General features: G+C 39.2%; 2 protein-coding genes across 3 annotated transcripts in view; one reads left to right on the top strand and one right to left on the bottom strand.

The window, feature by feature from the left end:
* ITGBL1 (integrin subunit beta like 1) overlaps nucleotides 1–9,162 on the top strand; it is a 301,175-nt gene extending 292,013 nt beyond the window's left edge. The window contains exons 9-11 of the mRNA XM_090022601.1: nucleotides 1,567–1,713; nucleotides 7,265–7,378; nucleotides 9,043–9,162. Of these exons, the coding sequence (XP_089878727.1) occupies nucleotides 1,567–1,713; nucleotides 7,265–7,378; nucleotides 9,043–9,134 (353 nt within the window). The 3' untranslated portion in view covers nucleotides 9,135–9,162. The remainder of the gene's footprint in view (nucleotides 1–1,566; nucleotides 1,714–7,264; nucleotides 7,379–9,042) is intronic.
* Nucleotides 9,163–13,407: 4,245 nt separating this feature from the next.
* FGF14 (fibroblast growth factor 14) overlaps nucleotides 13,408–26,763 on the bottom strand; it is a 697,644-nt gene continuing 684,288 nt past the window's right edge. For both annotated transcript variants that reach the window (XM_090022612.1, XM_090022621.1), the window contains exons 4-5: nucleotides 21,623–21,821; nucleotides 13,408–18,311 (exon numbers count right to left, since the gene is read on the bottom strand). In XM_090022612.1, the coding sequence (XP_089878738.1) occupies nucleotides 18,175–18,311; nucleotides 21,623–21,821 (336 nt within the window). In that variant the 3' untranslated portion in view covers nucleotides 13,408–18,174. The remainder of the gene's footprint in view (nucleotides 18,312–21,622; nucleotides 21,822–26,763) is intronic.

Raw genomic sequence — 26,763 nt, 5'->3', positions numbered from 1 at the left:
AGTAAAAGTAAAGTGTTGGTATGCTCTTCTGCTTTCACCTGACATGCATTCTACCAGCATATTTCTTCAGCTAGTGCCTCTCTTCTCACAACCAGCAATCCTGCCCAAATTAATCATTATTAGGTGGCTCACAGATGTGAAAAAAAAGCTTTGCTAGAAGAATCAGCGCATTAGTCTGATCCAGCTCTGCAGCATTTGTATAGATTGAGTGCTTCAGTGTGGCTTCTTAGTGCTTTTATCTAATAGCTGATTCAATTGGCTATTAGATAAAAGCACCAAAAAACCCAGTAAGGCGCCTGATCTATACAGACGTTGGTTGAGCCAGGTCCAACTAATGCGATGCGTCTTATGGGCATGCATTGGGCTTGGTGTGAGGCTGCATGGAGTTTAAAGCAAAGTGCCATTTTTGCTGGGATTTTTTTACATCTCTAAACACGCCTATGTTGTTATAATCAGTTATGTGTACTTGTTCAAGGCATTCCAAATATATTAGACAAAGGGAATTCCCCTTTGCTACTTCAGAAATGCTATATGGTATAGAGCTCGCTCTAACTATATTAGCTAATCTGCTTTTCCCTTCATGGCATTGCCCACATCCCCCAGCCTCTGTTGTATGTTTTCTGTTCCCTATCTTCCTGTGTTTTATCCTTTCTTCAGAGAATTCCTGTGGGTTTGCTGTCCTTCCACTCATCTTTCCTCCTACACTCTCTGCTTAGGACTTCATGCCTTACCTCCAAAATGTAGGTCCATCTGTGCCTGTGAAAGGAGCTCATTGTGATACTTTTCACTGAAGTCACCTTTGCTGCATGATGTGATCTGTGGACTGCCTCCTTTCCCTCCATTCAGCAGCGCAGGAAGTAGCAGTCACATTTTTCAGCTGCTGAACTGGAGTGTGTGACTGTCATTGTTGGTGATGGTGTGAAGGCCAGCGTGAATTACCCAGTGTGGTTGGACTGAAGACAAGACTGTTCCTTTTCTAGCACTTTTTGCCTGCCAGAGGAAAAATGTTCCCTATTTCTTTCCCTATCTCTAGCTTTGTCTCTACTCACCTACCACCCTTGCAAGCCCCTTTCTTACTTGTCATCTAAGAAGTCAGCCAAACAGCTATCTACCTCACCAGTCTTTCCCAAATGTAACTCTGTAGTGTAGACATAGCTAACATCGCTAGGCCCTAAGCTGATATGATCTCTCGACCCTCTCTATTAGCTTTACTTCTTGTAAGGGCCAGAATATTTTGGTGAATTGCTACTCCTTTCTGCCAAAACCAGCTCATAGGACGACTGAAGGGTGCCATAGCTGGACAGAAGAAGCAGCAATGGGGAACTGAGAGGCTACATCCCAGTCTTTCAGCATGTTATTGTCTCATTTTGCTTAGCATAAGAACAAGGTAAATGAAGAAGCTAATGTGGCCTTGATTATAGGAATGCCATACCAACATGTGATTCAGATCAAGCCTTGCCTGGCCGTTCAGTCAGCCAATTACATGCTGAGGCACCTGGCAGGATTAATATTCTTTTCAGGTAAAAATTTCTTTTGTTTCCATCATTTCTTTCCTTCTTATTACAGGCCATGGCACCTGCTCTTGTGGTCAATGCATTTGTGGAACTGGATGGTTTGGAAACTTGTGTCAGCATCCAAGGAAATGTAACATAACAGAGGAAGAGAGCAGAAGTTTGTGTGAATCAGCAGATGGCATATTGTGCTCAGGAAAGGGTAAGCATTGGTAGCTGAGCTACCCTATGTCAGTGTTCTGGGAGATAAAAATGATCATGTAGCAGAAGATTGCAGTGGGTTTTTGTTTAATAACAGTTTCTTCTCAAGTCATCCATTGTTACAAGGCTGTTATTATTGGCTTCATAATGCTCATAACCTTGGCGAAACACCCACTTCGTTGCATATGTGCCACAGTCACAAGCACTTATCAGCTTTGCTCTTCAGTGCAATTTAGTAACATCATGGGATTTCATGTACCTATTTTGGGCTTGTGTTGAGAGGTGACTATTATGAACTGGTTTATGGCACTAGAGGGGACTATGTTCAACAACAGCAGCATTCGCTGTGCCAGTCTTCCTCTGCCCAGTTAGTGCAAGTGGAAAGCTAGCCCCTGGCAGCACCTATAGCAGCACCCATAGCTTCCCTGTATTCCCCCATTAGATCTTTTCAGCACTTTATTAATAGTATTTTCCATATAGATCTTCAGCTGGCTGGCAGTCCAGTCTGCCTTAGTATGAGGCCAGGCTTGGCATGCAGAGAAAAATACATTTTAGAAGCTTCTAAAATTCCTATCATGGAGTCTGCAAGAGGCAAGGATTTCCTAAGGTGACAGCTTTTATTGGACCAACTATGTAGTTGGGATAAAATTGAACCTAAGGAAGAATGTCTTGCATTCAAAAGCTGATCTAACTTTATCCCAACTACATAGTTGGTTCAATAAAAGAGATCATCCTGAGAAATCCTCTTGCATAATTTCTGAATCATCACAGCTGCATCAGTCTTACACTATCATATCTTGTAGTCTTTGAGAGTAGAAACAAACAACTTATGTCAGTGGAAAGAGGATTTTTTTTATCTCTGATGGGATAAACCTAGTTATAAAAAGCAACACAGCTGAGACTCATGGGAAAAAAATAGCTTCATGATCTTGAAGCTGGCTGGAGGCCAGTCATTAGTGTAGTGAGTTTACACCACCAGAATGGCCTCCTGGGTGACCTTTTCTACTGGATTGCTGGAGTGCAGTGCTCTCTGGCCTGGGCTACTCTTGTTATGCCACTTCTTCACCCCCATAATGTACTCTGTGAGGATGAGATGTAAATGACATCGAGCAGACTTTAGGCCAACTTTCTTTGGCAATTTTAAGTCACTGGAATGGCAATTTAGTTTTCTGTCTGTATGTGATATAGTAAATAAGAATGAAGTGCTTCATTGAACAATACATTTAGGGAGGAAAGAGATTTTTTTGTGGTGTTTTTTTCCTTCCTCAACTGCCCTGTATTATAGAAAATGAGGAAATTCCCTACACTTAGACAAAATGACCAAAACAGAAGAACTGGACAATTTCACCATGGTTTCAGCTAAAGACTGATGTCATTTGGGATTTACTGTGTTTTAGCCAATACGTCTGTTCTTCTTTGTCAGTCTCAAAGTGATTTGCATTATAAAAATATAAGGTGAACTGATATGTGCTACTTTAGATTTTAAACAAATATAAAGATTAAATCAGTTATTTGCAAGGTCAACTGGAGAATGAACTGGGTATGACCAGGGATTTTTTCCACTGTTCCTCTCTCCCATTCAGCAAGAATGCATTTGGCACAGGACAAAAAAATTGAGACACAGAAAGACCTTTTAGGCTAGAGACAGACATTCAAAATGATGTACTCTTTGCAGGTTAGTCTAACCTGCAGAGATAGAACAGATTTGCAAGTGGACAGACATCCACTTTTCATTCTGGAAATGCAGGCACATGCCTGCAGCAGCTCAGGCCAGAAGCTTGGGGTGCTAGAGCAGCCCTCCCTTCCCCTCCACAGAGAAGCTAAGCTGGGGATGTGGCCAGGCCCTGGCAGGCTGTCACTGAGCTGCAGCTACTGAGGAGGGCTCTGCCCCACCCGTGCAGCCCAGGCCGGACCTGCTCAGCCCTGGCCGAGGCAACCACAGTGTGGGCTGCAGGGGTGGGGCTCTCCTCAGCAGTTGCAGCTCAGTGACAGGGAAGCTGAGCCCTGTGAGTGAAAGCAGAATGTCCTGGCATGCTGGTCGGGATGCCCGGGCTGGCTCAGAGGTACCAGAAGGCCCAGAGCCCAGCAGCCACCCACCGTGGGGGCTGGCTGCAGACACATAAGCCCCTGTGGCACCTCCAAGCTGGCCCGGGTAGTCCACTGTCCAGCAAGCCACTGCCCATGTGCGCTGGGCCAGGCTGCTCTCACTGACAGGGATCAGTTTTCCTGTCACTGAGCTGCAGCCACTGAGGAGGTCCCCACCCCAGTAGCTCAGGCCAGCCCCACTGTGTGGCTGCCTCAGCTACAGCTGAGTGGGTCCAGCCCTGGCTGCAGGGCTGGGAGCGGGGCCCTCCTCAGCAGCTGCAGCTCAGTGACAGCTGCTTCCCATGCCCAGGCTGGGCTGGGCAGCACCACAATGAGCCCCCCTCCCAGCCCTACATGCAATCAAAGGTTTAAGAGAGCATAAAGTTATGCTCCTAAGGATCAGAGCTTCCATACTGATAGCCACTGACAGATTTTTATAGGAATCATGGTCAAGATAGCCAAACCTCCTTTGGGTATTTCAGTTTTTGGGGAGTCTACCTTCAAATTTATAAAAAGGTCCTGATGCTCACAGAATGACTGCTTGAAACTTTAATAAAATTAAGTCCTTTTAATATAGGGCAGGCTGACCACCAAAATTACTAATCACTTTTCAAAACCTTTGTTCGCTAACTGCATCACTTGTAGTAAAAATTCTCACCAATGAAAACAGCAACACCCACCAGGCTGCTGCTTCATCAGCAGTGGATACAGGACTGCAGATGGTTGCTGAAACTGTTCTACGCTTTGACTTTATGAGCCAAAAAAGGATCAGGGAGGCCCTGGCTAGAAAGCCAAGGGAGCTACCCCTAGTTAATTAGGCTGTTTTAATTAAACTGAGGAGGCTCCCAAAGCAGTACATTCCTTGCAAGAAAGAGACTTCACTTTTTTTACTCTTGTAGCGTACTGCTACATTTTGGAGCCTCCTTTCCTTTGGTTCCTTTTCCATTACGTTTGTTGTATTTTCTGCATATACTGTTAAGACACCTGTCTTTATGATGGGTCATCTCAGGTTTCTAGCAGGATGATTTTCTTCTAAATTTTTCTGATTGATAAAATTGGCATCAGCTTATGCTTTTTCAGCATCAAAAGTTTGGTGTGTTGTAGGTGATTTTGTAAAAAGAGACTTCTGGCTTATATTAATCTTAAATAGGTCTTGCAATATAAATTATTTTATTTTTATTGTGAATATGAGATTTTCTTACCATATGTATTTGCCCCAATTGCCTCTTTCTGTAATGGACCATGTACATTTGGAAGTAGAGACATTATTTTCTAATATCCATGGTTTAATAGACAATTATAATATACCACAGAAAAAATAGGTGCTGTAATGAATTTTGCACTTCCCAAGCATTAAAACTATAAGTCACTTAGTACGTAGTTGCAGAGTCTAGTAGTTTACTGTTACAGGCAACATTTTCCTAAAATAAAGCGGTACATTAGTTAGTACATTAACTCAGCTTGTTCTACTATAAATAAATCAGTTAGTGAGTTATAGTAAGGTTCAGTAGCTGTGCTCATTTGAAGTGATAATAAATTAGAAATTGAGTGTACTGATCAAAGACCTCTAAGATTTGTAGCAAAAGAGATTATTTCTGGGGAAAATGCAATTGATATACACCATCCAGCATCTGAAGGAAAACTTTTACTTGGAATTTTTACTATGGGACTGATCCCAAACCCAGTAAAGTTAATAGAGAGATGATCGTTGTCTCCATGAGCCTTCTGTAAGCATCCTGAGACTTCAATTTGTTACACTGTTTCATGTATAAGGGAGTAGGAATATATCTTTTTATGTGCTTCCTACAGCCATTATACACATTGTGGCACTCCGTAATTAAGGAGAAACCCTTAAAATAAGGTGACATAATGGGATGCTCAAAAGTGTCCAGATAACTTAGAAGCACATGCTCTTTTGAAGGTCTATGCAACTTTATATTTTATTTTGCGTGGGGAGTTTAAAAACTCTTCCTCCTAATGTAACAGGGAACTGGAAGCTCCAGTTATGAAAAAGGATCAGACTCTTCATAATGGTCACTGTGCAAGTCAGGAAAAGGCAAAATAAGAAATACTAGCCAGAGAGCAGGTGGCAGGGAGGAAAAAGGGAGCCACCAATTAACTTGTAATCAGAAAGGCTAGTACCTGGGTGTTGGGGAGTAATCATCCACATGTGGTTATGGAAAGAACAAGATAAGGACTTGCTTGGAAATGGGAAAGGTGGCGGAGGAACAGAAAGCAATGTAATGCACAGCTGTGAGAGAAAACCCTGCGGAGAAAGTGAGCCATCACACATAGTGGGAGCAAGATAGACAGAGTGCTGAGAAATCCTGTTAAGGGACTGGACTTTCGGGAGTAGGGCAGTGAGAAGCCCAGAAATGGGTTACTCAGGTGGGCTTCATTTTCCCAGATAGACTGGCTAGTTTTTCTGCTGAATGTAGGTTAGAGGGCTCGGAAGTAAGACTTATGAGGGAAGTCTGAAAGAATGATGTTTATTTAATTTGGAGAAAAGACCAAAGCGGGTGGGGGTGGATTTAATAACAGTCTTCAAATACCTGAAGGGCAGTTATCAAGAGGATGGAGATGGGCTTTTCTCTGTCTCCACAGGGGACAGGACTAAGAGCAGTGGCCCCAAGCTGCAGCAGAGGAAATTTAGGTTGGAGATTAGAGGGAACTTTCTGACAATAAGGATGATCAAGCATTGGACAGGCTAGCTAAATTTTCAAGAGCAGGTTAGACAGACATTTGGCTGGGATGGTTTTGTAAGGGATAATCCTGCCTTGAGCAGGATCTAGACTAGATCTCACATTCAGCCCTGCTTTCCTACCATTCTGTGATCCTCTGAAACCTCTGAAATATTCTTTAGGGCAGGGACAGGGACTCAGGCCTACCTCCCAGGTAAGTGTCTAAACCACTAGGCTATAGAGTCATTTACACTAGCTCACACTTTGTTTTTCCTCTGGCCTCATTAATATTTAGTTCTGTACAAAGTGGAACAGCTTCAGGTGAAGGAGTGGGGGGCTTTGAAGAGCCACTTTTTACTTAAGTGCCTATATCCACTTGTGGATCTTGTCCTTTGTGCCTTGGTCATAGTGGGCCATTTTCACTCTGGAAACAATTTTATCAACTTCACTACTGTTAGCCCACGAGTGATTTTGGCTTCTTTAGGCACAAAGCAGAATAGCTACTGGGAAGCGTAGGCGTGATTGTGGATTTCTGGAACAAAGGAAAAACCTCTAAATGTGAGTCATGATTAAACGAAATAGCAAAATCAAGGCATTAGACAGAACACCACTTCACACTCAACTCACCTCTAAAGGACCCTTTTATTCAATAAGCTTTTATCTTGATTATCATCTTTTAGACAATAGCTTGCTAGATAGCAATTGTGTGCATGTCTGACATGTTATATCCCAGACTGAAAAGGGTTATTGCACTGTAACTGCAAACGATCATCTTTGTGATTTCAGGTTCCTGCCACTGTGGAAAGTGCATCTGTTCACCCCAGGAATGGTATATTTCAGGGGAATTCTGTGAATGTGATGACAGAGACTGCGACAAACATGATGGTCTCATTTGCACAGGTGCAGTACAGACTAACCCTTAATTGCTCTTGAGAAGCTGACTGCATAAATGCAAATTGAAGTGAGACAAAACCCAAGCTGTTCTTTGTCCATTGATGTCATACTTTCCTATTATTAAAAATCATTGTAGATGTTAATGGAATGCTTCTTTGTGTACTGTGGATAAATTGGCACAACTTAGCAGTTCATAATAAGAATTGAAAACCAAAGCATGAACTACAAAAACTAAATCATTTGTGACATTCAGTCAGAGGAGGAAACGGCATTTGTCCATTTATTCCTGGAAAAAATAGATATATAACAAATATTCCATACAGTGTATTCCATACAGTAATCCATATATACCTATAGCTATATAGATATAGGTATCGATTGCTATATGGAATACACTATATGGAATATTAGTAATTCAGCAAGTTGTATGGCTCGCCCCTTTCTTATTTAATTTGCTATAATAGATGTATGTTAATGCATTCAAATTGTAATCTTTGGTAATACAGTGTGAGCAGGTGCTTATATTACAAAGAGAATAACAGCCATGTTTGCTAATACAGTTCCCTTGTATCCGCACAATTCTCTCAGGGACGCTAAGATGTCTGACAGTCTTTCTTGTAACATGATAGCTGCTGATTAAACCTGTTCCACCTATCTTAGGTCTGAGGGTTTAGATGGCAGATGCAAAGGGAAATGAACAGATTTCCAACAGTTTCTTGTAGCAGGGGAGGGAGAGAGAAATCTAGTGACAAGCAGAAACATGTGAACTGTTATATTAACTTGGTGGGTATTCCAGAATGAAAATCTTAGACCACAGTCTGTGTGTCTATTCACCTAGGAAACTCTTTGCTGAGCAGTGCTCTCCTGCTAACTAATACCTACAATAGTAGAGGTCAGAACAACATCTCTGTTAAGTAGGGAGGGGTAAGAAAAATCTCTAATGATTATAACGTGAGAAATATAATCAATCAGGTGTTCTGGGTTCTGTTCACAAATCTGTCATTGATCACCTGGATGACTAAATTTACAACTGTTCCCTGCATTTGGGTGCTCAACATTGTGAGGTACCTAGAGACCTATTTTTAAGAGGTGCTGATTACCACAATTCCATTGAAATTAACGAAAACCAGGACATAGCTGTCTTACACTGGGCATCAAAAGGCAATGTTTGAATATATCATTTTTAATGCTCCATGCATCAGTTTCCCTTCTCCAAAGCAGGACAATACCTTCTTATCACAAACAGATTTTGATACATCCTTAGTAAAAATATGAAAGACACCATTTTGTATCAGAGAATCATAAAGCGTTGTTTGTATTACCATTCAGTTTGCTGCATGTGTTTTTAAATGTTAGCTAAAATAGCTTTAGTTTTTCCTCACACCTTGAGGTGCGGTGTGAACACAAAGCACAAACAGCTGGGTGCAAATCATGATGGCATAATTACAATATTTACTATTCTGCTGATGGTATTGCTGAAAAGATGCCATTAATTGTTTGAAAGCGTAGGTTTTTGGCTGCTGCTTAATCAAATGTAAAGTGCTCTCTCTACAGAAAAATATGTAAAGGGACAATAAAACTATTTTATTATGGCTTGTTACTTCCCATAACAACACATTTTAATGTAGTACATTTCAATTATGGTAATTATCCCGTTTACTCTGTTCTAGGCAATGGTGTATGTAGCTGTGGGAACTGTGAGTGCTGGGAAGGATGGAATGGAAATGCGTGTGAAATCTGGCTTGGGACAGAATACCCTTAACTACAACAAAGAACATCAAGGACTAATGGTTGTTTCATGTGTTTTGTTTGTTTGTTTTTTAGGCTGCTAGAACATGTAAATGCAAGGCAAATGACATAGAGCAACCACTAGAAATACTCAGACTACATCTGTATTTCAGAGCACCCTACCAAGGGCCTGCTTCTGTTCCTAAAGATGCCCATGACAAATCTAACATTGCTTCAATGGGAACAGAATTTGGCCATAAAATATTTTAAGGTTGTTAGCCCAACCCCTATTGGGAGTTCATGGGAATTTTGCTTGTAGTCAAATGTTTATAGTCAAATTAAAATCGGTCTTAAATAGTGCCTGATGGAAGTAGCACAAAAGCAGTTTTTTTGCCTAATCTACTTTTTCCAATCTCAGTTTTGCTACATAATGACATTAAGAAAAAAGAATATAGTTGGATATTTGGCAAAAACAATTCTGATGAATTTGATAGCGTTTGTGAAATATTTCATTTGACCTTTGATTCCCTTCTATTTATTCTGATTATGACAGGGCTCCAATAACAAGAGAAGCTGTAAGTTACTCATCAAAACCTTAATGCTTTTAATTTTTGTCTGAGAATTGTATTTGTCTAACTGAGATTCAAATAACTATCTGCCACATATGGTAGATCAATGACAGAAGTTATGAAACCTGACCCCATTGCTAGAACAGAGCACATTTTTTAAACACATAATTTTGTGGCTTCTGTGTCAGTAAGATGGTTATTTAGTCTTCATACTCCAGTACTCTGAAATGCATATTCTTTAAGATTATAAAAAAAATTAAAAACAGAGAAGATAAACTGTATGATTTGTTATTTTGAATAAATATATTAACTTGTATGTACTTTCATCATACTGTTTTATTTATGTTCACTTATCTAGTAATCTTAAAAGTAAAGCAAATGAAATGTTAACTTTTAGGATGCCAATTCTGTATTCTATTAGGACTTGCTGCTTAGGAACAGATTACACTGTCACATATCCATTGAATTTCACTATTTTTGTGCAAAGTGGGAGTCGAAAGGTCAACTGAATTGGAAAGTCAGTTATTTAGTATGGAAGACAGGAGTCAGCCAAACACACTCAGAGGATGGCAAAAAAGTATATATGTTTTAAAACAGTAAATACAAACAATGCAGTGGAATGAACAAACTTTTTATTTTTTTTTCCAGTGGTGAAATGTTCAGTGTGAAATTCACATTGAATTATGAAAAAAATGCACAAGTGTTGGGACTTCCCTAATTTATTTACATTTCCTTTTCTTTTTTGTACATGTAAATTTGGCAGCCCTTGAATTTTTCAGAGCAAAAAAAATACATACATTTTCTTTTCAAAAGTTAGTGATTACATCTCAAAAGTATGATTAAGCAATAAAAAGACTTCAATGTTTCTTTTAATATCAAACTGTAATATCGTGAATTAGGGATCATGGTTCAGTCTGTTAGAGAGATGCAGGACTCAGAATGAAGGAACCTGGTTTTCAGCTGAAAAAAATGTATTTCCATCATGACACTAGAAATTTATTTTCTTATAGAAAGGACTCAGATGAAATAGGAAAAGACAACAGTACAGAGCATGTAATAGTTATAAGCATGGAAACGTTTAATGCAGTGACTGAATAGTCTTCAACACATTTTCATTCTGTTCCCACTTTTATTTTGTTCCCATTCTTTATCTTACCTGATTATCTTTTTTTCTAAAAGAAAAAAGAAGACAAAGAAGAAGAAGAAGAAATGCCACTTCTCAGGGAGACAACACAGTCACCTCAAAAAGTCTTTGCATAACACCAGCATACTGAGAAAAAAAACCAACCCAAAGCTGCTATTTTTAGGAAATAAGGCAGAGTTCTAAAATGTATTCATACAGTATAAAGAAAATTTAAAGTAAAATAAATATTGAAAAAATAGTTGGGATTTTATAGCTCTAACCTTCAAATTGTGTAGAGAGTAACAGGCCTGACTATATGTATTTTATTATATATGCATTTCACCAACCCTGGTCTTTTGAATTGGTGAACACAAGCGTGTTGGTTTTATTTATTCCTAAAAGTACTACAGCTCTAAACCTCTTATAATAATCAATGTTTTATGGATGTGGGTGCTTCTACTGAGTCAAAATTTTAAGGCTGAAGGCATAATTAACTTCCTTCCTTCCATTTGTATGCAGTACTGATAATAGAAAATAGACAATTAATATTATTTACCAAGATCTAATAGATGTTTTGACTGGTTTGTTTCTATTACACACAGAGATATGTAAGTACACTAGATAAGCGTGATATGTCAAGTACTACATTGGATTGGAAAAGATGTTCCTAATTGGTGTTACAGGCTGTAAATTACTGAATATCTCATTATCATATATAATCTTTGATGTATTTTACTTAGTGATTTGGGTTCTACTTTTCCTTGAAGTTTGTAAACTAAAAGAAATGTCAGTAATTCTTATGTCTAGTAGGAAAAGTTTAAAACATTTTCCCAACTAGTTCATTTTTAAGTTTTAGGGACAAGGTGGATTGTATAATCTTAGTATTTCAAAAGTCTCATCTGAATTGTTTGATAAAAGCAAGTAACTACAGGGAAATATTTTTAGAAAATGTTGACAGAGTACCTATGGTTAATTAGAATGTAAATTATGAAAGCAACACTGTACTATATGCCTTCACAATGTTTACAAAGACTACTAAAATTGAAATGGATATCTTTTTACCTTTACAATTTTTACTCTGTTTCTTATTTTTATTGGTATAATCCTCATTACCCCTCACAAACTAAGGTAACCAATAGGCCTTTGTGAAGTGGCTAGTATTTGCTTCCGATTTGGGGACAGTGATGTGGTACAGTGATCCAAATCATTATTCTGAATCAATTTGGCTGAATATAATTCTGAGATTTGGCTACTGCCAAATCTCCGGATCACCCAGGCCTATCCCCTGCCTGCCCTACCAACCCTGGCACTTTGGGAAAAAAAAACCCTGACTCAGTGGGTGCTGCCGGGCAGGGGGCTATCTCCGCTGTTTCCCACTGCTCCATGCTGCATGGGGGGCTCTGCACAAGCCCCCCAATCTCCCTCCCCACTGTCCCAGCCCTGCCATGGCTTTCCTGCCCACCCCAGCTCCCACCCATTTAGAAAAAAAAAACACAGAGAAAAACCCTGGAATTACCATTCCTGCTGGCAGGGGGAGATGAGCCTGCAAAAGCCCTGAGGCTGCCGCAGGAGCGGTGAGTCCCAGGGTTTTTCTTGATTTTTTTTTTTTTCCCTTAAAGGGCAGGAGCTGGGCTGGACAGGGCAGCCATGGCTGGGGGAGTGAGGGAGGGGGTGGGGAACTCATGGCAGAGCCACCCGTGCAGCTTGGGGATGTGGGGGGGCAGCAAGGATTGCTGCCCCCCCACCCAGCAGCACCCGGTGAGTGGGTTGGGGGTCAGGGGGCCTGAGGGAGCAGGCAGGGCCCCCCCCATGGCCCCCTCCCTCATCCTCCATCCCCCCCTACCCCATTCCCTATTTACCAGCCACCAGGGACTGTCTGAATCATCAAAGCTCTCCAAATCTTTTCCGAAAATTCAGAGAGCTTTGAATTGTTCTGGACCTTTTAATTGGTCCTCTGATTCAACTGGGATTTGGAGATTTGGCCACCGAATCGGGCCAAATCTTCTCCGAATCAAATCACCACCTAAAGCTTTGCATAATCAGTAGATCACTTATGAGGCTCGTTCCCCTTAGTAGAAATAATACCAACTGCCATAATGGCCATGGCAGAAGTGTTCACACTGTAGCCCCTGTCAGATTCCAACAAATCTGCTCAATTCTGCCAAATACCTTGTCATCAACTAAAAGTTGATGACAACGACATGAGAAAAAGACTGGAATTAAAAAGACCTGAAGGTAAATGTTGTTATTCTACATATGTGAGAATACTATCTAGTCTAGTAAAGTGTGAATTTACACCTCAAACAACCCCTGTGATGAGAATTTTAATGACAGAACATGTAAAAACAGAAAGATGTGTGAAGGAACGACACATTTTGGCTATGTAATCTGTATACACTAATAAGGTTGGTGCTTCTTAGCTAGTGGGTGCAGATCCTACTTCCAGGTCTATGGCAAAAATAATTTCAGGATAAGAAAACTAGTTTGTTAAATAGGGAGTTTGATATTGGAAATGTGAACATGAAAGATAACACAGCCCTCCATTAATGTGATAAAAGTACGCAATTGTGTAGTACATTTTGCTGCTCCTCCATATATTTACGCCATTTTTTAGGATTGTAACCATTGTATGACCTATCACTTCTGGTGTCAGTCATAAACTTGCCATAGATTGACTTGCTTATGTAAACTCCATAGTAATCTTTTTTTTTTTTTGGCCAAATTCTCTGGAAATGTATCCCAGCCTGTTTTGGTGTCTTTGCTTCACTGCCCTTTTCCTTCTTCGAACACACTTACTTTAAGTGATATTTCAAAACATGATCTGGGGATTAATAAAGCTAAATTGAATATTTCTATGACTAGGTAATAGAACAAAGATTTTATTACTTTAAAAAATCATAGCATTTGCATTAGTCATCCTGAAAAAAATACTGTAATAGGCATTTTGAAATGCACTGCACAGAATATGTATTTATCCAAAGGGGCATTTAATAGAAATACAGTTGCCTTGTTTTATCTAGTTTTATGGATCTTTTTCATTCTCAGCTGAAGAGAGCAGAATATTTCTGCTTTATACCAAAGAACAGATGGATCAGCAAGACAAACTTTTAAAGCATGGGCCACACCCTCTGCTAGTATACTCCATTGATTACAGGAGCATTACACCAGCAGGGAATTTATCTTAATACTTGTTAAAAGGCTTGAGCTTTCCAAAAGTCTTTCACATAAATACTTTGTGAAAGACCATCCTTTTGTTTTTGTTTTTGGGGGGAGGGGTTGGGTGAGGGAGTGGATTTTGTTCTAGACCTGTCTAATGAGCTGATTTAAATGGATGAAAAAAACAGTTCATAATAATTCTGCTGATTTGAGTGTGGTTTCAAAAATAGAACAGTAAGAAAACAACAGAAACATTAGGTAGGCTACAAAGCATTTATGAAAAAAACTATAGCAACCTTTCTGTAGAATCCATAATGTATGCAAGCTTTTAAGGATTCCACTGCATTTATAATTCATAAAAGGCTTTATAAAAACAGGAAAAATAGCACTTTGTTCAAATTGTTCATATCTTCCTAGAACTTGATGTGTATGTGTATGTGTCTGTGTTTAAGAGAGACTGAGATCTTGCCAAATAAAATTTTAGCTGAAATACAAAGGAGCTTTTTGGCAGTAAAATGAAAATATAAGACCTCTCTATATTATGGGCATATGTATTATGTGACGGTGAAAAGATTGGAATATCTCTCTTGGACCACTGTGCAAACCAGTCTCTCTGGGATTAGATAAACTGAAAAGAAAGGAGCAAAAATACAAAACAAAGCATGCAAAACACCTGGCAGACTCATACATAGCTGTACGTGAAATTACAAAACACGCAATCCGTAAATACAAATCAATTCCATCAGGTTTACTATACAGTACTTTAGTAGTAACAGATAGTTGAAAATAGTTTTCACTTAACAGGAAAATTAATTTTAGGGGGAACAAAATGGTGAAGTCTTATCCTGGAAAACAGCAAGAGAGGTATTCTATCAAGGACCTAAACTTTTCTTTGGCATGGTAAAAGGGAAAACGGAGTTTGCCAACCTAATTATATTAAGTTTCACTAAATTGGGGCCAGTGCAGTGTTATTTTGCACATTCTACTTACATATTTTTTTGTTTTTAATATGCTTTCATATAAATGTTTTATTCAGTATGATGCACCTGTGTATACAACAAATAATAATAAACACAAACTGTACAATGCAGACAAACTCTTTGCATATATGTATGTAAATTTAGTAATATATACCAACAGTTCTTGATACACATAGCCTACTACATGCAGTTCATCATTGCCATCCTCTTCCCATGCAACAGATGAGACAAGAGACAAAACTAAAGGAAGTAACAGAAGTACAAACACCAAACCCCTTTGTTATGTTTAAATGTATTTTAGAAGAAACTGTTTAAAGACATCCATTCATTGGATTAAACACCCTTATAGATAACCTGTTTTAACTAAGAAAAGGGAACAAAAAGTACAAACAAAACTGATGTTACATTTCCAATATGTACTAGTCATTTACAAAAATAAAGTCAGCCTTTGTTTAATCCTTCAAATTGTTGTTGGCAGAACAATAGCTGCCCAAGATGCCAGTTTTAATTTTGAAAATGGTATGCATATGGCCAGCCAGATTGTGCCCTCTGGATCCCCAGTGCATACCAGGTCTGTGGCACTCTCTACCCTCTGGACCCTGCGGAGGTCTCTCTCCATAGTTCCAGATCTGTGCTGAATTGGATAAAGACTGGTTAGAAGAGGGAATGAATGCATGTGGATACACCAGCCCTGTGGAAAAAAATCTACAACAAAATTAATGCAACCAACAGTAGTATTATCTTGTTCACACACCTTCCCTCTTAAATCTGGGAGGGGCGGGATTACGATGGTGGGGTGAGTTAGTTACTGCAATGTCAGCATCACTGCTGTACCAATGAACCAGGCAGAGGACAGTGCCCAACATGGATACTTCTGGCTTCTCACTGACTGACTGGGACTACGGTAAGCTCTGGAGCTTTCATTTTGTTTGGGGATGGCAAACAACCTCTTCTGGTAACAGAATGAGAATGGGGTAGTGAGGAAACACCAGAGGTTTTCCATGGAGATTTTTTCCATTAGAGGCACTGGGCAAGGGATTAATTTGGGCCCAGGTTTCTCTGTACATATTTTGCCACAGCATTAAAGTAGGTGTGTCTTTCTTTAAAAAAAACCCCCTAAAATACTTAGCCAACAGACTCCCGCTGTTGTGCTTCAGCCATCTCTTTAAAATAGAACCAACCTTCAGCAATTAGTTTGTTGTTTCAGGCGGTGTCTATAACCGAGGAACTGGACTGTCAGAAGAATCATTTGGTATATTTGTAATTTATCAGCATTACAACAATCTTTTGAACAACATATTACTCGTAAGTGTTACTTATTCAAACAGAACCTCATATGAAAATTGCATAAGCCTAAAGATTTGAGACTGAATCAGTATTCAGCTAAGCAGGCTGGGTACTTGAAACAACCAGTGGCTAGTTATGAAGTGAAGTGTAAAGACATGAAAAAAATAATTTGTTAGGGTTAATGGAAATAAAAAGGGAATGATTGTTTTTTGTCACTCTTAAACACCATGATAACAGCAAGAAGCCAAGACAGCATTATCACACAGTTTTCCAGAACTGAGGTACAGTTTGGTCCTTGTCACTCTTTCTAAAAAGCAAATGGCTATTAAGCACACTCATAGTACCCATATTTTTAGTTTTTTAAAGGTATGCAACTCTGTGTTTTGAAACTTTTTACATACATGATTTATCACTTTAATGGCATCTTTGCTGTATTGACAAAAACATATTTCTATTTTTTTCTAAATTCGTTTCATTGCTTTTGACTGATGCCAATGCAGTGTCAAGAATGGTTCTCATGAAGCAATTGAATATGATCCAAGGTCTCAATTTCAAAATGAGCTGAAATTTCCTCTAGTTTCATGTAGGAGAAAGTACAGTATACAGAGATCAAGGCAAGGCACCTTTAATCTAGCAATTTGGTGGGCACATCCTAAGAAGCTGGGTTAGAGGTATGTATTGGGATACAGGTGAAATACATAGGACTGGACTCCACATGCTGAGCTAAAAAATAAATAAATAAGTCAAATAAAATTTTTCTAATATGTCCAGTTTTAAAACTTGGGGTTTTTTTAAACATCAAAAACAAACTATAATTTGTAACTACTCTTTGCATTGCTGCTGCAAAAAGAACACAAAAATATCCTTGCCCATGCTTTGCTGAGTAAGAGTGGAATACAGCCAAAAAGAATGATGGCATTAAGTTTAGTTCATTAAAAACAGGAAAGTATTATACTTGAGATGGATTTAGGTAGCGCAATTCTTGTTAGTCTTAATTATTGTTTTATTCAAATAATGAGGATTAGTAAATGAAAAATGAGCCTTAATTCAGGCCTACAAGGCCTACAGAGTTCTTTGGACCCACTTTCCCAAAAATGAGTGGGTCTCGCTTGCTGGGCAAGGCAAATGTTACCATTTCCAGTAAGCTTGTGATATGTATAAAACACACAGAAAAAAAAAACTGTAGGGGGATGCCAAACACTAGTCTCAGAAAACTTTCTACTGGTTGTGTTTGACACTTTTTCCCTCCATACTAACGCCAACCTCAGGAGCACAGTATCTGTTACTAAAGTGTATTCACATTTAATCAATATTGTAAGCCAGAGACAACAATTCTATTCTTTATAGATATAATTTATAATAATAGGTTTTTGAAGGCTTCCTGATTCCCTGATTGCTTTCAGAACTAAGCCACCTGCAACACTTAAGTTTTAGAGAAACACAATCCCTGCAAAAGGTCACAGACAGTGGAGCGAGCAGCCTTGTAAAAAAGGGAAGAAGAGAAATCCATAATAGCACAGGTTTACAGCGTCTAACTAGAAATTACTTGATATTATTTGTGTGCTACAAAATAGAACTTAAAACACATGGATTTCGCTGAAACTGGACTCAAAAAGGGATTATGGGTAACTGTCAGCAGGCAAGGTATCAAGTGTACTTGTGAAGTATGTCATTCACATGAAGTGTCACAGTCACAGAAAAGATATTAAAAAGGCATTCCATATCTGGTAGGGCATTCCATGGTCTGAGTTTAGCTGGTTATCCAGGTGTCTTCTCGTTGTGGGTGGAGCTACTTGTTGAGATTCATCCACTCGCAATAACTTAGTTCAGAAACAGCAAAGAACAAGTATTCACTTGCCTCAAGCTGATCCATAGACACCACAGTAGGAGAGTCTGGAAAGGATAAATTGCTCAACTGTACTCAGGGCTCAATAAGTCATAACACCTGTGAGGATCGGGCTATGTCGTCTTACTCTTGTTAACTGGTTTGCCTCCATTCATTATTGCAGATGCACTTGTGCTTTTACTTGGAGTTACCCCAGCCTTTGGCACTGTTTCTCCAATATCATGCAAAGATGGTTCTCGATACATGGCAACTAATAGAGGAAAGAAGACAGATTGAAAAAAAAAATCAGTAGCGTTCATTTTTATATCATTGTTCCAAGAAAAAAATGTTTTAATATTCCCTTAGTTTTGTTATGAAGGAGAGCAGCTACTATGAAAGGAACCATCTGCTTTAACCCACTATTATATTTGCCCTCCCAGTCAAGCATCTCATTCTGTGTTTGTTCATCACATCTGACTAACACGTGCAGCAGGAAATTGTACCTTGTTTTTGAAAAGGAGACTATGATGTAATTATAGAAGTTTAAGAAATTAGAAACAGTTGTTCTACCTTCATTTATACAAGACAGAAAAATGAGCTGTTCAGCTGAAACCCTCAGGCACTGTACTGTCTCATTACAAGATAATTTAAGTCAAAACTGAATTTTCTGATTACATTTTTAAGGATTCTAGACATTTGTGTAGATCATTAAGTGATTTCTTTATCAAATACCATGAGAACATTAATTTTCAGTGTCAGAAACTGAAGTGACAGTCTCAGAATCATAAGCTTCAATTTTTAATTAAGGAAAAATCATTTAAGCAATCATTATATTACTTTCATATTTTTCTCACAGTCAAGTTAATATATGGCATCATCCTCATCTTTAAATGACTTTAAAGAAAGATGCATTTAAAGACAAAATTACAGAATGTTTAAATAAAACAAAACCTGATGAGATTAGACAGATGGAGACTAAAAGATAGCACTTGAGCAGCATTGAGAAGGATTAAATGACTATGTATGACATGGTTGCTGAGTTAACAAGGGACCAGCAGCAGTGACCCAGGATATTCCTTTCACTTCTACATCCCTACAAGGGACTTGGGCCTTTAACCTCCAAAATATTTAAGTGTTTAACTCCTAATGGGAAAATCTGGGCCTAGTGTTCAGGCTGTGCTGGAAGTATGCCAAGAATGGTTCCAGAGAGCAAACAGAGCAAAAGTAGTTCAGTTAGTATTGATTTATTTCTTCTTGCCTAAAAGTTCCTGTGTTATACGGCCAAAAACAGCTCATAGCCACTGATATTTGCTGGAATTTTGAAATGCAGAATACTTCAAGTCTAAACTATTAACTGAACTTATAGAAGCACTGAGACAGCCCACTGGGCCTCAACAGGAGCCTAACAACTTAAAATCCTTTTTGGAAAATACCTATGTTCATTTACTAAGTTCCAGCTTTAAGCTGCTTTTTAATGATTAATGCCGGTGGATAATTCATTTTCCACGTCACTGAATAAGGTAATATTTCACTTCCACATAACTTTGGTAGCATTTGTTTATATCAGAGCAGTGCTAAAAGAGATGTCAAAGCAGTCAAAAGAATTAATCGTTGCACATCGGTTTTGGGGGAAGTTATGCGTTTCTCCAGAGAGCACAATCCCTTCTTCCCTTGACTAATTAGAATAGGAGTCAGTAGCATCAAAGTACTGACCTTGATCTTCAATGTTGAGAAGTTTCATAATAGATATGAAGGGCCCATAACATCATTAACTAATCAAGTACTTAACTTGTTCTAACATTCCCAATGACAGAGTCTAAATCCTTTTATGGCTTTTGAAAGTTTGAAATTAAATTTCTTCTCTAGGGTACATAGCACTGGTGATGGTCTATGTCTTTAGAGTGCACCCCCATAATTGTTTTTAGGACACTTTGGTTTGCTGACTAATTAGGAACATGATGAAATAACACCATGACCTACAAAAATATTAAGTGAAATAACATACACTAGAATGGTAAGGGAAAAGAATTACATAGCATAGCTCTAATCTTTGATGAACCTCTTAGGCAATATAAAGCAACTTATTTCTAAGCCTTGCTTAAGCTATTTTAATAATAAAAGAAAGTCTGAGAAAACACATCTCAGTGATGACATACTCTACTAGAAAAAACACTTCTTCCCTAATCTGACTGTGTAGCGATTGCTTTAAAAATATAGTTGCATTTTTTTTATGCTAACTTTTAGTTCAGGGGTCAGCAACATTCTTGGGCAGAGTGCCAAAAGCACCAGCAACCTTGACTTATAAGATGTTGGCAGACCAGAGTGGATGGCTGGGGAGCCACGAGAGGCCAGATCCTTGTCACAACACAGACCTTGCCCCTTCCCTGCTATCTGCCCTGACGTGTGTGCACCAAGCAAGATGCCTTCACATGCCATGCTCTGGCACCCAGGCTGGGGTTGCCTACCCCTGATCTACTTATTATATAAGGTTGAAGTTTTTCTCTAGGTAGTGCTGAAGGATTGTGAACATTTAAAAGGCTACCTACACCGCAAGAAATAGGAACACAAAATTATATCAACCTAAGCTGAGATGTGAAGTGACTATCAGCCACTCAGGGCTCTTGGGACCATTTTGCTCTGCATAATGAAAATGTAACACACAACATGAGTTAGGGTTGAAATTCCTCAAAATCTATTCCACACCTTTTCCATTACAGTTATCTCAGAATTGCAGGAGACAAATGACACTGCTGATAAAAATCATTATTCAGAAAAGCCTATTTTTTAAAAGATGTTAACTAATGAGACACTTTTCAGTACAGCTGCAGCTATGAGTAACAATCTGCACCAAACTGAATGAAATCTGGAGTGTAAGAGAAAACAAACAAGCACAGATGAAAAAAAATGTTAAAATAAGTAGGACAAATGGACAGTTCCATATTCAATATATAAATGAGCACGTTTTGCCAGATAATGCATGATATCTATAAGTTTAGCACAACTAAAGACATAATTTGTTACTCCCTTTTCCTAAACTAGTGTAAAGGCTGGCATGCACATGTGTGCAATACATCATCGGCTCAATATTGCAGTATGCTTTAGCTTGTAAACATTGTGTTAGGAAGTTCTTAAATTAGATTGCTGACATTTCATCTATTCCATTCATGCCTCCCCATATGTATACTTTTCCTAAAGCATACTTTATTGTTTAGAGCTTTATTCTGGATAATGAAAGGAATATTTTTTTCCACTGCAATACTGACAATTTGGGCTCCTACTAGAACACAGTTTTGAAACAGCACACAATGCACTTCAAAAAAAGATTTCACTTCAACTAATAAAATGACCTCTTAATCCCATGGAAGCCCATTTTACAGGTGCCCTTTCCAGTGTACACTGTGCTGGAGCACAAAACACTCCATAAATCTTGGAAAGTGCCATATGAAGTAGTGTCTCTGTGTGCTAAGCACATTCAGAAATGCTATTTTAGAACCCTTCACCTTTCTTTTGTCATACTAGGAACTTCAAGGGAAAGACTTTTAAATATTTCAGCATATCTGGCTGTGATGGACCAATGCTCACCTTCCAATGGCTTGGGTAGAAAATGAGCTGCTGGTTTTGTTTTCTTCACTCTGTTTCCTTTCATGACCTGCCCTTCCTTATTAAGCCCCAGGAACCAAGCCCTACCAGACTCCTGTTGTCGGTACAGCATAGATGAGTAGATTACATAATAGTTTTCAAAAACAGACTCCTTAAACTTGCACTCCGGTGTAAAAAGTTCCTGTGGGAGAAAACGTACATGTTAGAGCACATACCAAAAGCTCTAAATCTATCTTGTCATTTCTGACAGTGTTTTGGTGCTAATTTGGGAACCTGGCTGGTCCACTGAATAAAGCATGGCCTTCAGAAACTCAGAAGACCTGATTTAAAGGACTAGTTTCTCCATTTCGTACAATGGGGACAAGTATACTTACGTCCTCTGTAAGGAATGTTGGCATCTAGTGTTTAAAAAATACTAAGAGTTTGGTATTAGTATAATTGTGCTTATTTTTCTACAAGAGAATGAATTTGTGTTTTAACATGTTTGACAGTATGTCAGAGCCCCAGTGAAAGCAAGGTGGTTTTTTTTTTTTTAGTTTTCACATATTTGCCAAGTGTAGTAAATCCCAGCTTTCACCTGCACCCCTGACCCTCGTGCTTTATTGAAAACAGTTAATATGATAAAAATGAAGAAAAAATTGTCCTCACAAGGATTTTAACATGCATGAAAAAGTATGTTATATTGCTAGTGGAGATACGGTCTCAAATGCTATTGAAGGGTGTTTTGTTCAGTAGAGAATCACCACAGAATGCAACTAGGCAGAATGACTGTTCCCAAAGGATACTGAGTCGACTCAACTCTCACTGACCACATCATTCTGACCCTAAGTGCTGATATTGCTGGAAAGAGTCTTATTCAATGATACAGCAGGTGTTCAGCACCATTTCAAGTCAAGCTAGTTAAGGCAGATGCAGACATACCATTTTAAATGTTTCACACTTAGCAACATTTTTTAAATATTGTGCTTCCGCTGCATGACAGTCGTGCAGCTCCTGTTGTGTCTTCCAGTTAGAGTACTTGACCGTCTCTGTGGTTGCATGTTGCTGGTGCTTCCTGCTCCTATGATGAACTATGGGTTTATTGTGATAATTCTGTTTTAAATACATTTATGTTGTTACAATATTGTATGCCTCAGTTTATCACTAAAGCTAGTATATGGGGAATGAATGGATTAAGAGTCAGTGAAGTAAGAGATCTGCCTACTTGTGGGACAAGACAAGGTGGACCTCTAGCATCAACAGAGACTGGAACAGTTTTTTGACACATCTACACATGAAGATAGACAACACCTGGGAGGTTGGGGGGAAGCTGAATGAGATGAGGGCCACTCATATGATCAGGGGGCAGGAGGGCAGGCCCTACAAGGAGAGGCTACGGGACCTGAACCTGTTCAGCCTCCCAAAGAGAAGGCTGAGGGGGGATCTTGTGGCCTGTTATAAACTAGTCAGGGGGGATCAGCAGGCATTGGGGGAGTCACTGTTCCCCCGAGCACCGCCAGGAGTGACCAGAGATAACAGTCACAAGCTGGCAGAGGGTAGGTTTAGGTTAGATATCAGGAGGCGCTACTTCACTGTCAGGGCGGCTAGGGTCTGGAACCAACTTCCAAGAGAAGTGGTGCAGGCTCCTACCCTGGGGGTGTTTAAGAGGAGGTTAGATGAACATCTTGCTGGGGTCGTTTGACCCCAGTAATCTTTCCTGCCATGGCAGGGGGTCGGACTAGATGATCTGCTCGGGTCCCTTCCGACCCTAGAAACTATGAAACTATGAGCATAACAGTTGACAGAGCATAATACTTGACACACTCTGATTGAGGACAGAGTATGGAGAGGGACATAAGCTGCCCAGGAGCTGGGCAGATTGGAAAGAGAACTACAGAGCATTCCTTGGGGCTGCTCTTGGCTATGTGGGCTAGATTTGGGGCAAGGGAACTGCTTAACTCTTTGTGGAGGACAGAGAACCTCTGGTGGGATGGCCTGTGTCTTTATTGATATGAAACTGTCTAATGCTTATAACTTTAGTTGCATTTGTTCTCTCCAAAAAGGGGTAAGGTCCCTCTCTCAGGAGCTGAACTGGAAGATAGCTTCTTGAATCAGGGCCCTGGAGAACCAGTGAGGGTGAAGAACCAAAAAGCCAGGGTCTTAGAGTAGAAAGTAGCCTGGGTTGGCTTTGGGGGGCACTGTTAAAGACCAACAAATCTGCAGGGGTCTCAAGAAAGCACTGTCCCTGGAGAACTCCATGACATCTCCTTCCATAAAAGTGGAAAAGACTGTCAATGCCGGAGTACAAGAGGCTTCAGTGAGGTAACAGTCAGGAAACGACTATCTGCGTTGAAGACAGGGGCTCTCAGCACTCACGGTGCTACTGCTCCAGGCACCTGGGTGGTCTGGGGTTTCCAGAGTGTCACAAGTTCTGCAAGCCCTGGTGACTGGAGCACCCCAGGACCAGGAGCCCTGGCACTGATGTACAGGGAGCAGCAAGGGTCCAGAATGCCCAAAGTTGCAGGAGCCCCAGTGCCCACAGCCCTGAGTGCTGGAGCCCCAGGGGGCAGAAAGTGCAACAGGGTGGAGGTGGGGTGAGCATGCAGTAATGGCCAAAGTGCTTGGAGTTGGGGTGGAGGAGGAGGGAGAGGAGAGTCACTGTATTTGGGAATACTGGAGGACGGATAAGTCAATGGAACAAAATGTTATTAAATAGTACCTGCTCCCATAGTACATGCTCCCTGTAGGCATTACTTTGTCACACTTAGGAGCCTTTTATCCCACTTATACATCTGTATGGTAGCCTTTTGAAATGTTTCAAAGGCGTTTCAAAGCCCTTTGAAACGTTTCAGATGTTATTTCTGTCTGAACCCTTTGGAAGCCATCCAGCTCAAAGCACAAATTTACGGCAATCTGGTTATCTAATCTATTTAAACAATTAGTGTGTATTTTTATTAACAGGAGTGAATAGGAATAAAATATAACAAGAGAAATAAAAAGGAGGCACAGGAAACAGATTTTAATATAAACCTTAGGGAGGAAAAAACACTTAAAATATATGTTAATATTTTTTTTTAAACTACAAAACTGGTATATAGCAGCAAAACAGCAGAAGTTGAATCACTAATTACATATACAAGTGTAATATTTTCATTTATATTTGTGTATGAAAATAAAAGCAGTGTGGTGTGTTCTTGATGCCTTTTTAAATAAGTGAACAGAAATGGACCAGTAACAATTCTAGCCCTTGTCTACACAGAAGTTACAACAGCGAGAATTCTAGTAGCAACATTATTTCTGTGTTCATGCTGGAGTCACTTGCATCAGTGCGGTGTCCACACAGTATCACGCAGTATCAAGCCAAAGCACACTGCATTGCTTGCAGGCATTGGCAAGTTCTACAATCTGTTTTTATTCTGAACTGGTCAATTCCATTGGTTACAATTCCACATATTATCTGTCAAGAGCTATCACTGGATTTTCCAGTAGTCTCTATTTTTGTTCCTGATCCCAGTCACAATTTCATGCTTTGCAAGGAAATCACGGTGTTAACCTTTCTCTTTCAAAAACTTCCAAGATTGACTCTTCAGCCTTTCATAATTTTGCCGACCTTCTGCGCCCTCTGAGTAAAACATATCTATCATCTTTGTGCGGCGAGCAATACACCTCAAAGTTCTGTTGAATAGCATCATAGTTAGCTTCAAACCTTAAAGGCACATAACTGCAAAGTCCATGCTTAAGTGCTGAATCTAGACTAAATTCTTTAATACTACTAGTTATAGTGTACCAATAAGTGATACTTATCTGTAGTGTGTGACAGTTCTGTCTCTACTCATAAACTTAATATTGTTCTCTCAGTAGCACTCCCTTCCTGTTTGTAGAATAATTCGTTTGTACAAGGATGTAGGAACTACAACTTGTTTGAACAAAAACCAGCAGACAAGATACAGGAAACCCCTAGACTGTAACGTCACCTTTCCCACCAGATACCAGATTTCCAACAAGCTGTCCCAGACTTTTAAGAGGTTTGCTGTCTGTGATGCCCTCCTTTCTCCTTGAATTGATGCCAACTCACAGAAAGACTCAAGGAGAATCAAAGGCAAAACAGAAGACAAGTTGAAATAGTAGCAGAACTGACTGGTAAACACATGCCTGTCTTATACTGTTTACATTTTTCATTTTCCTAGGCTGCTGAAACAACACAAGATAACCAAAAAGTACCTGCACAAAGCTTTCACTCAGCTTCTTGAACACACATGCTGCTCTTCTCCATCCAATATTCTGTTTCCCTTTAAATCTATATGATCACAAATGTCACCACACGTTTTCTGAGAGACAAATTCCTGCCATTTATCTTTACCAGCTTCACTTCCCCACCCCACCTCAGTTGGGGTATGAGGCTTATAAAGGATATTTGTATGTTTTTCTTTTAATAACCCCTTTAAACCATGTAATTCTTTAGGTAACAAACCATAAAAAATATCTTTTTACAAATATCTGTTTAGAAAAAAGAAATGTAATAGATAGTCTTAGACACACAGGCCAGAATACTAGCTATATGAATTAAACATTATTTTTTAAAATTGTGATTTGTGTTACTTGTTCGGATTATAATTGTAGCTAAAATCAGTCTTAAGTAGAACAAGGTCTGTAGGAATCTGTTCCAAACTGAAGTAAAAAATAGGTAGGAAAAATGGCTGTCATAATTGTCAAACTTCTGTAAAAATTAGGATTAATTCATATATTTAACAAAAGTATAAAGTGATGTTCTACAATACAAGGGTAAATACCTCCTCTATGTAGAGAGAAATTTGTATAGGTTTACTTCATCAGAATTTAAAAACTATTTACCTACCTTTATTTGAATTTGGTAAAAAGAAGATGTTATTTATTTTTTGTGGGGGGGAAATCACTGTTTATTCATACAAACTTGAAAACTTCCAAAATAAGTATTTGTTTATTGGTAATGGGTCCCTGGCAATGGGTCCTGAGTTTTTATTTGAAGATTTTACAATCTAGTGTTACAGTCCTGTCTCTAGCAGAGTCAGGCTCATAATGAGATTGCAGAACTGGAGTTTTTATTAATCAAAAACATTTTATGTTTATTTCACATCAGAAATGTGTCAAAAATGATCAGCATGCTG

The sequence above is a fragment of the Crocodylus siamensis genome, chromosome 1 (assembly GCF_052110815.1).
Source record: "Crocodylus siamensis isolate JL-2025a chromosome 1, ASM5211081v1, whole genome shotgun sequence".
Classification (NCBI taxonomy): Eukaryota; Metazoa; Chordata; order Crocodylia; family Crocodylidae; genus Crocodylus; species Crocodylus siamensis.
The sequence above is the reverse complement of the archived record's forward strand: the minus strand, read 5'-3'. Positions and strand labels throughout refer to the sequence as shown.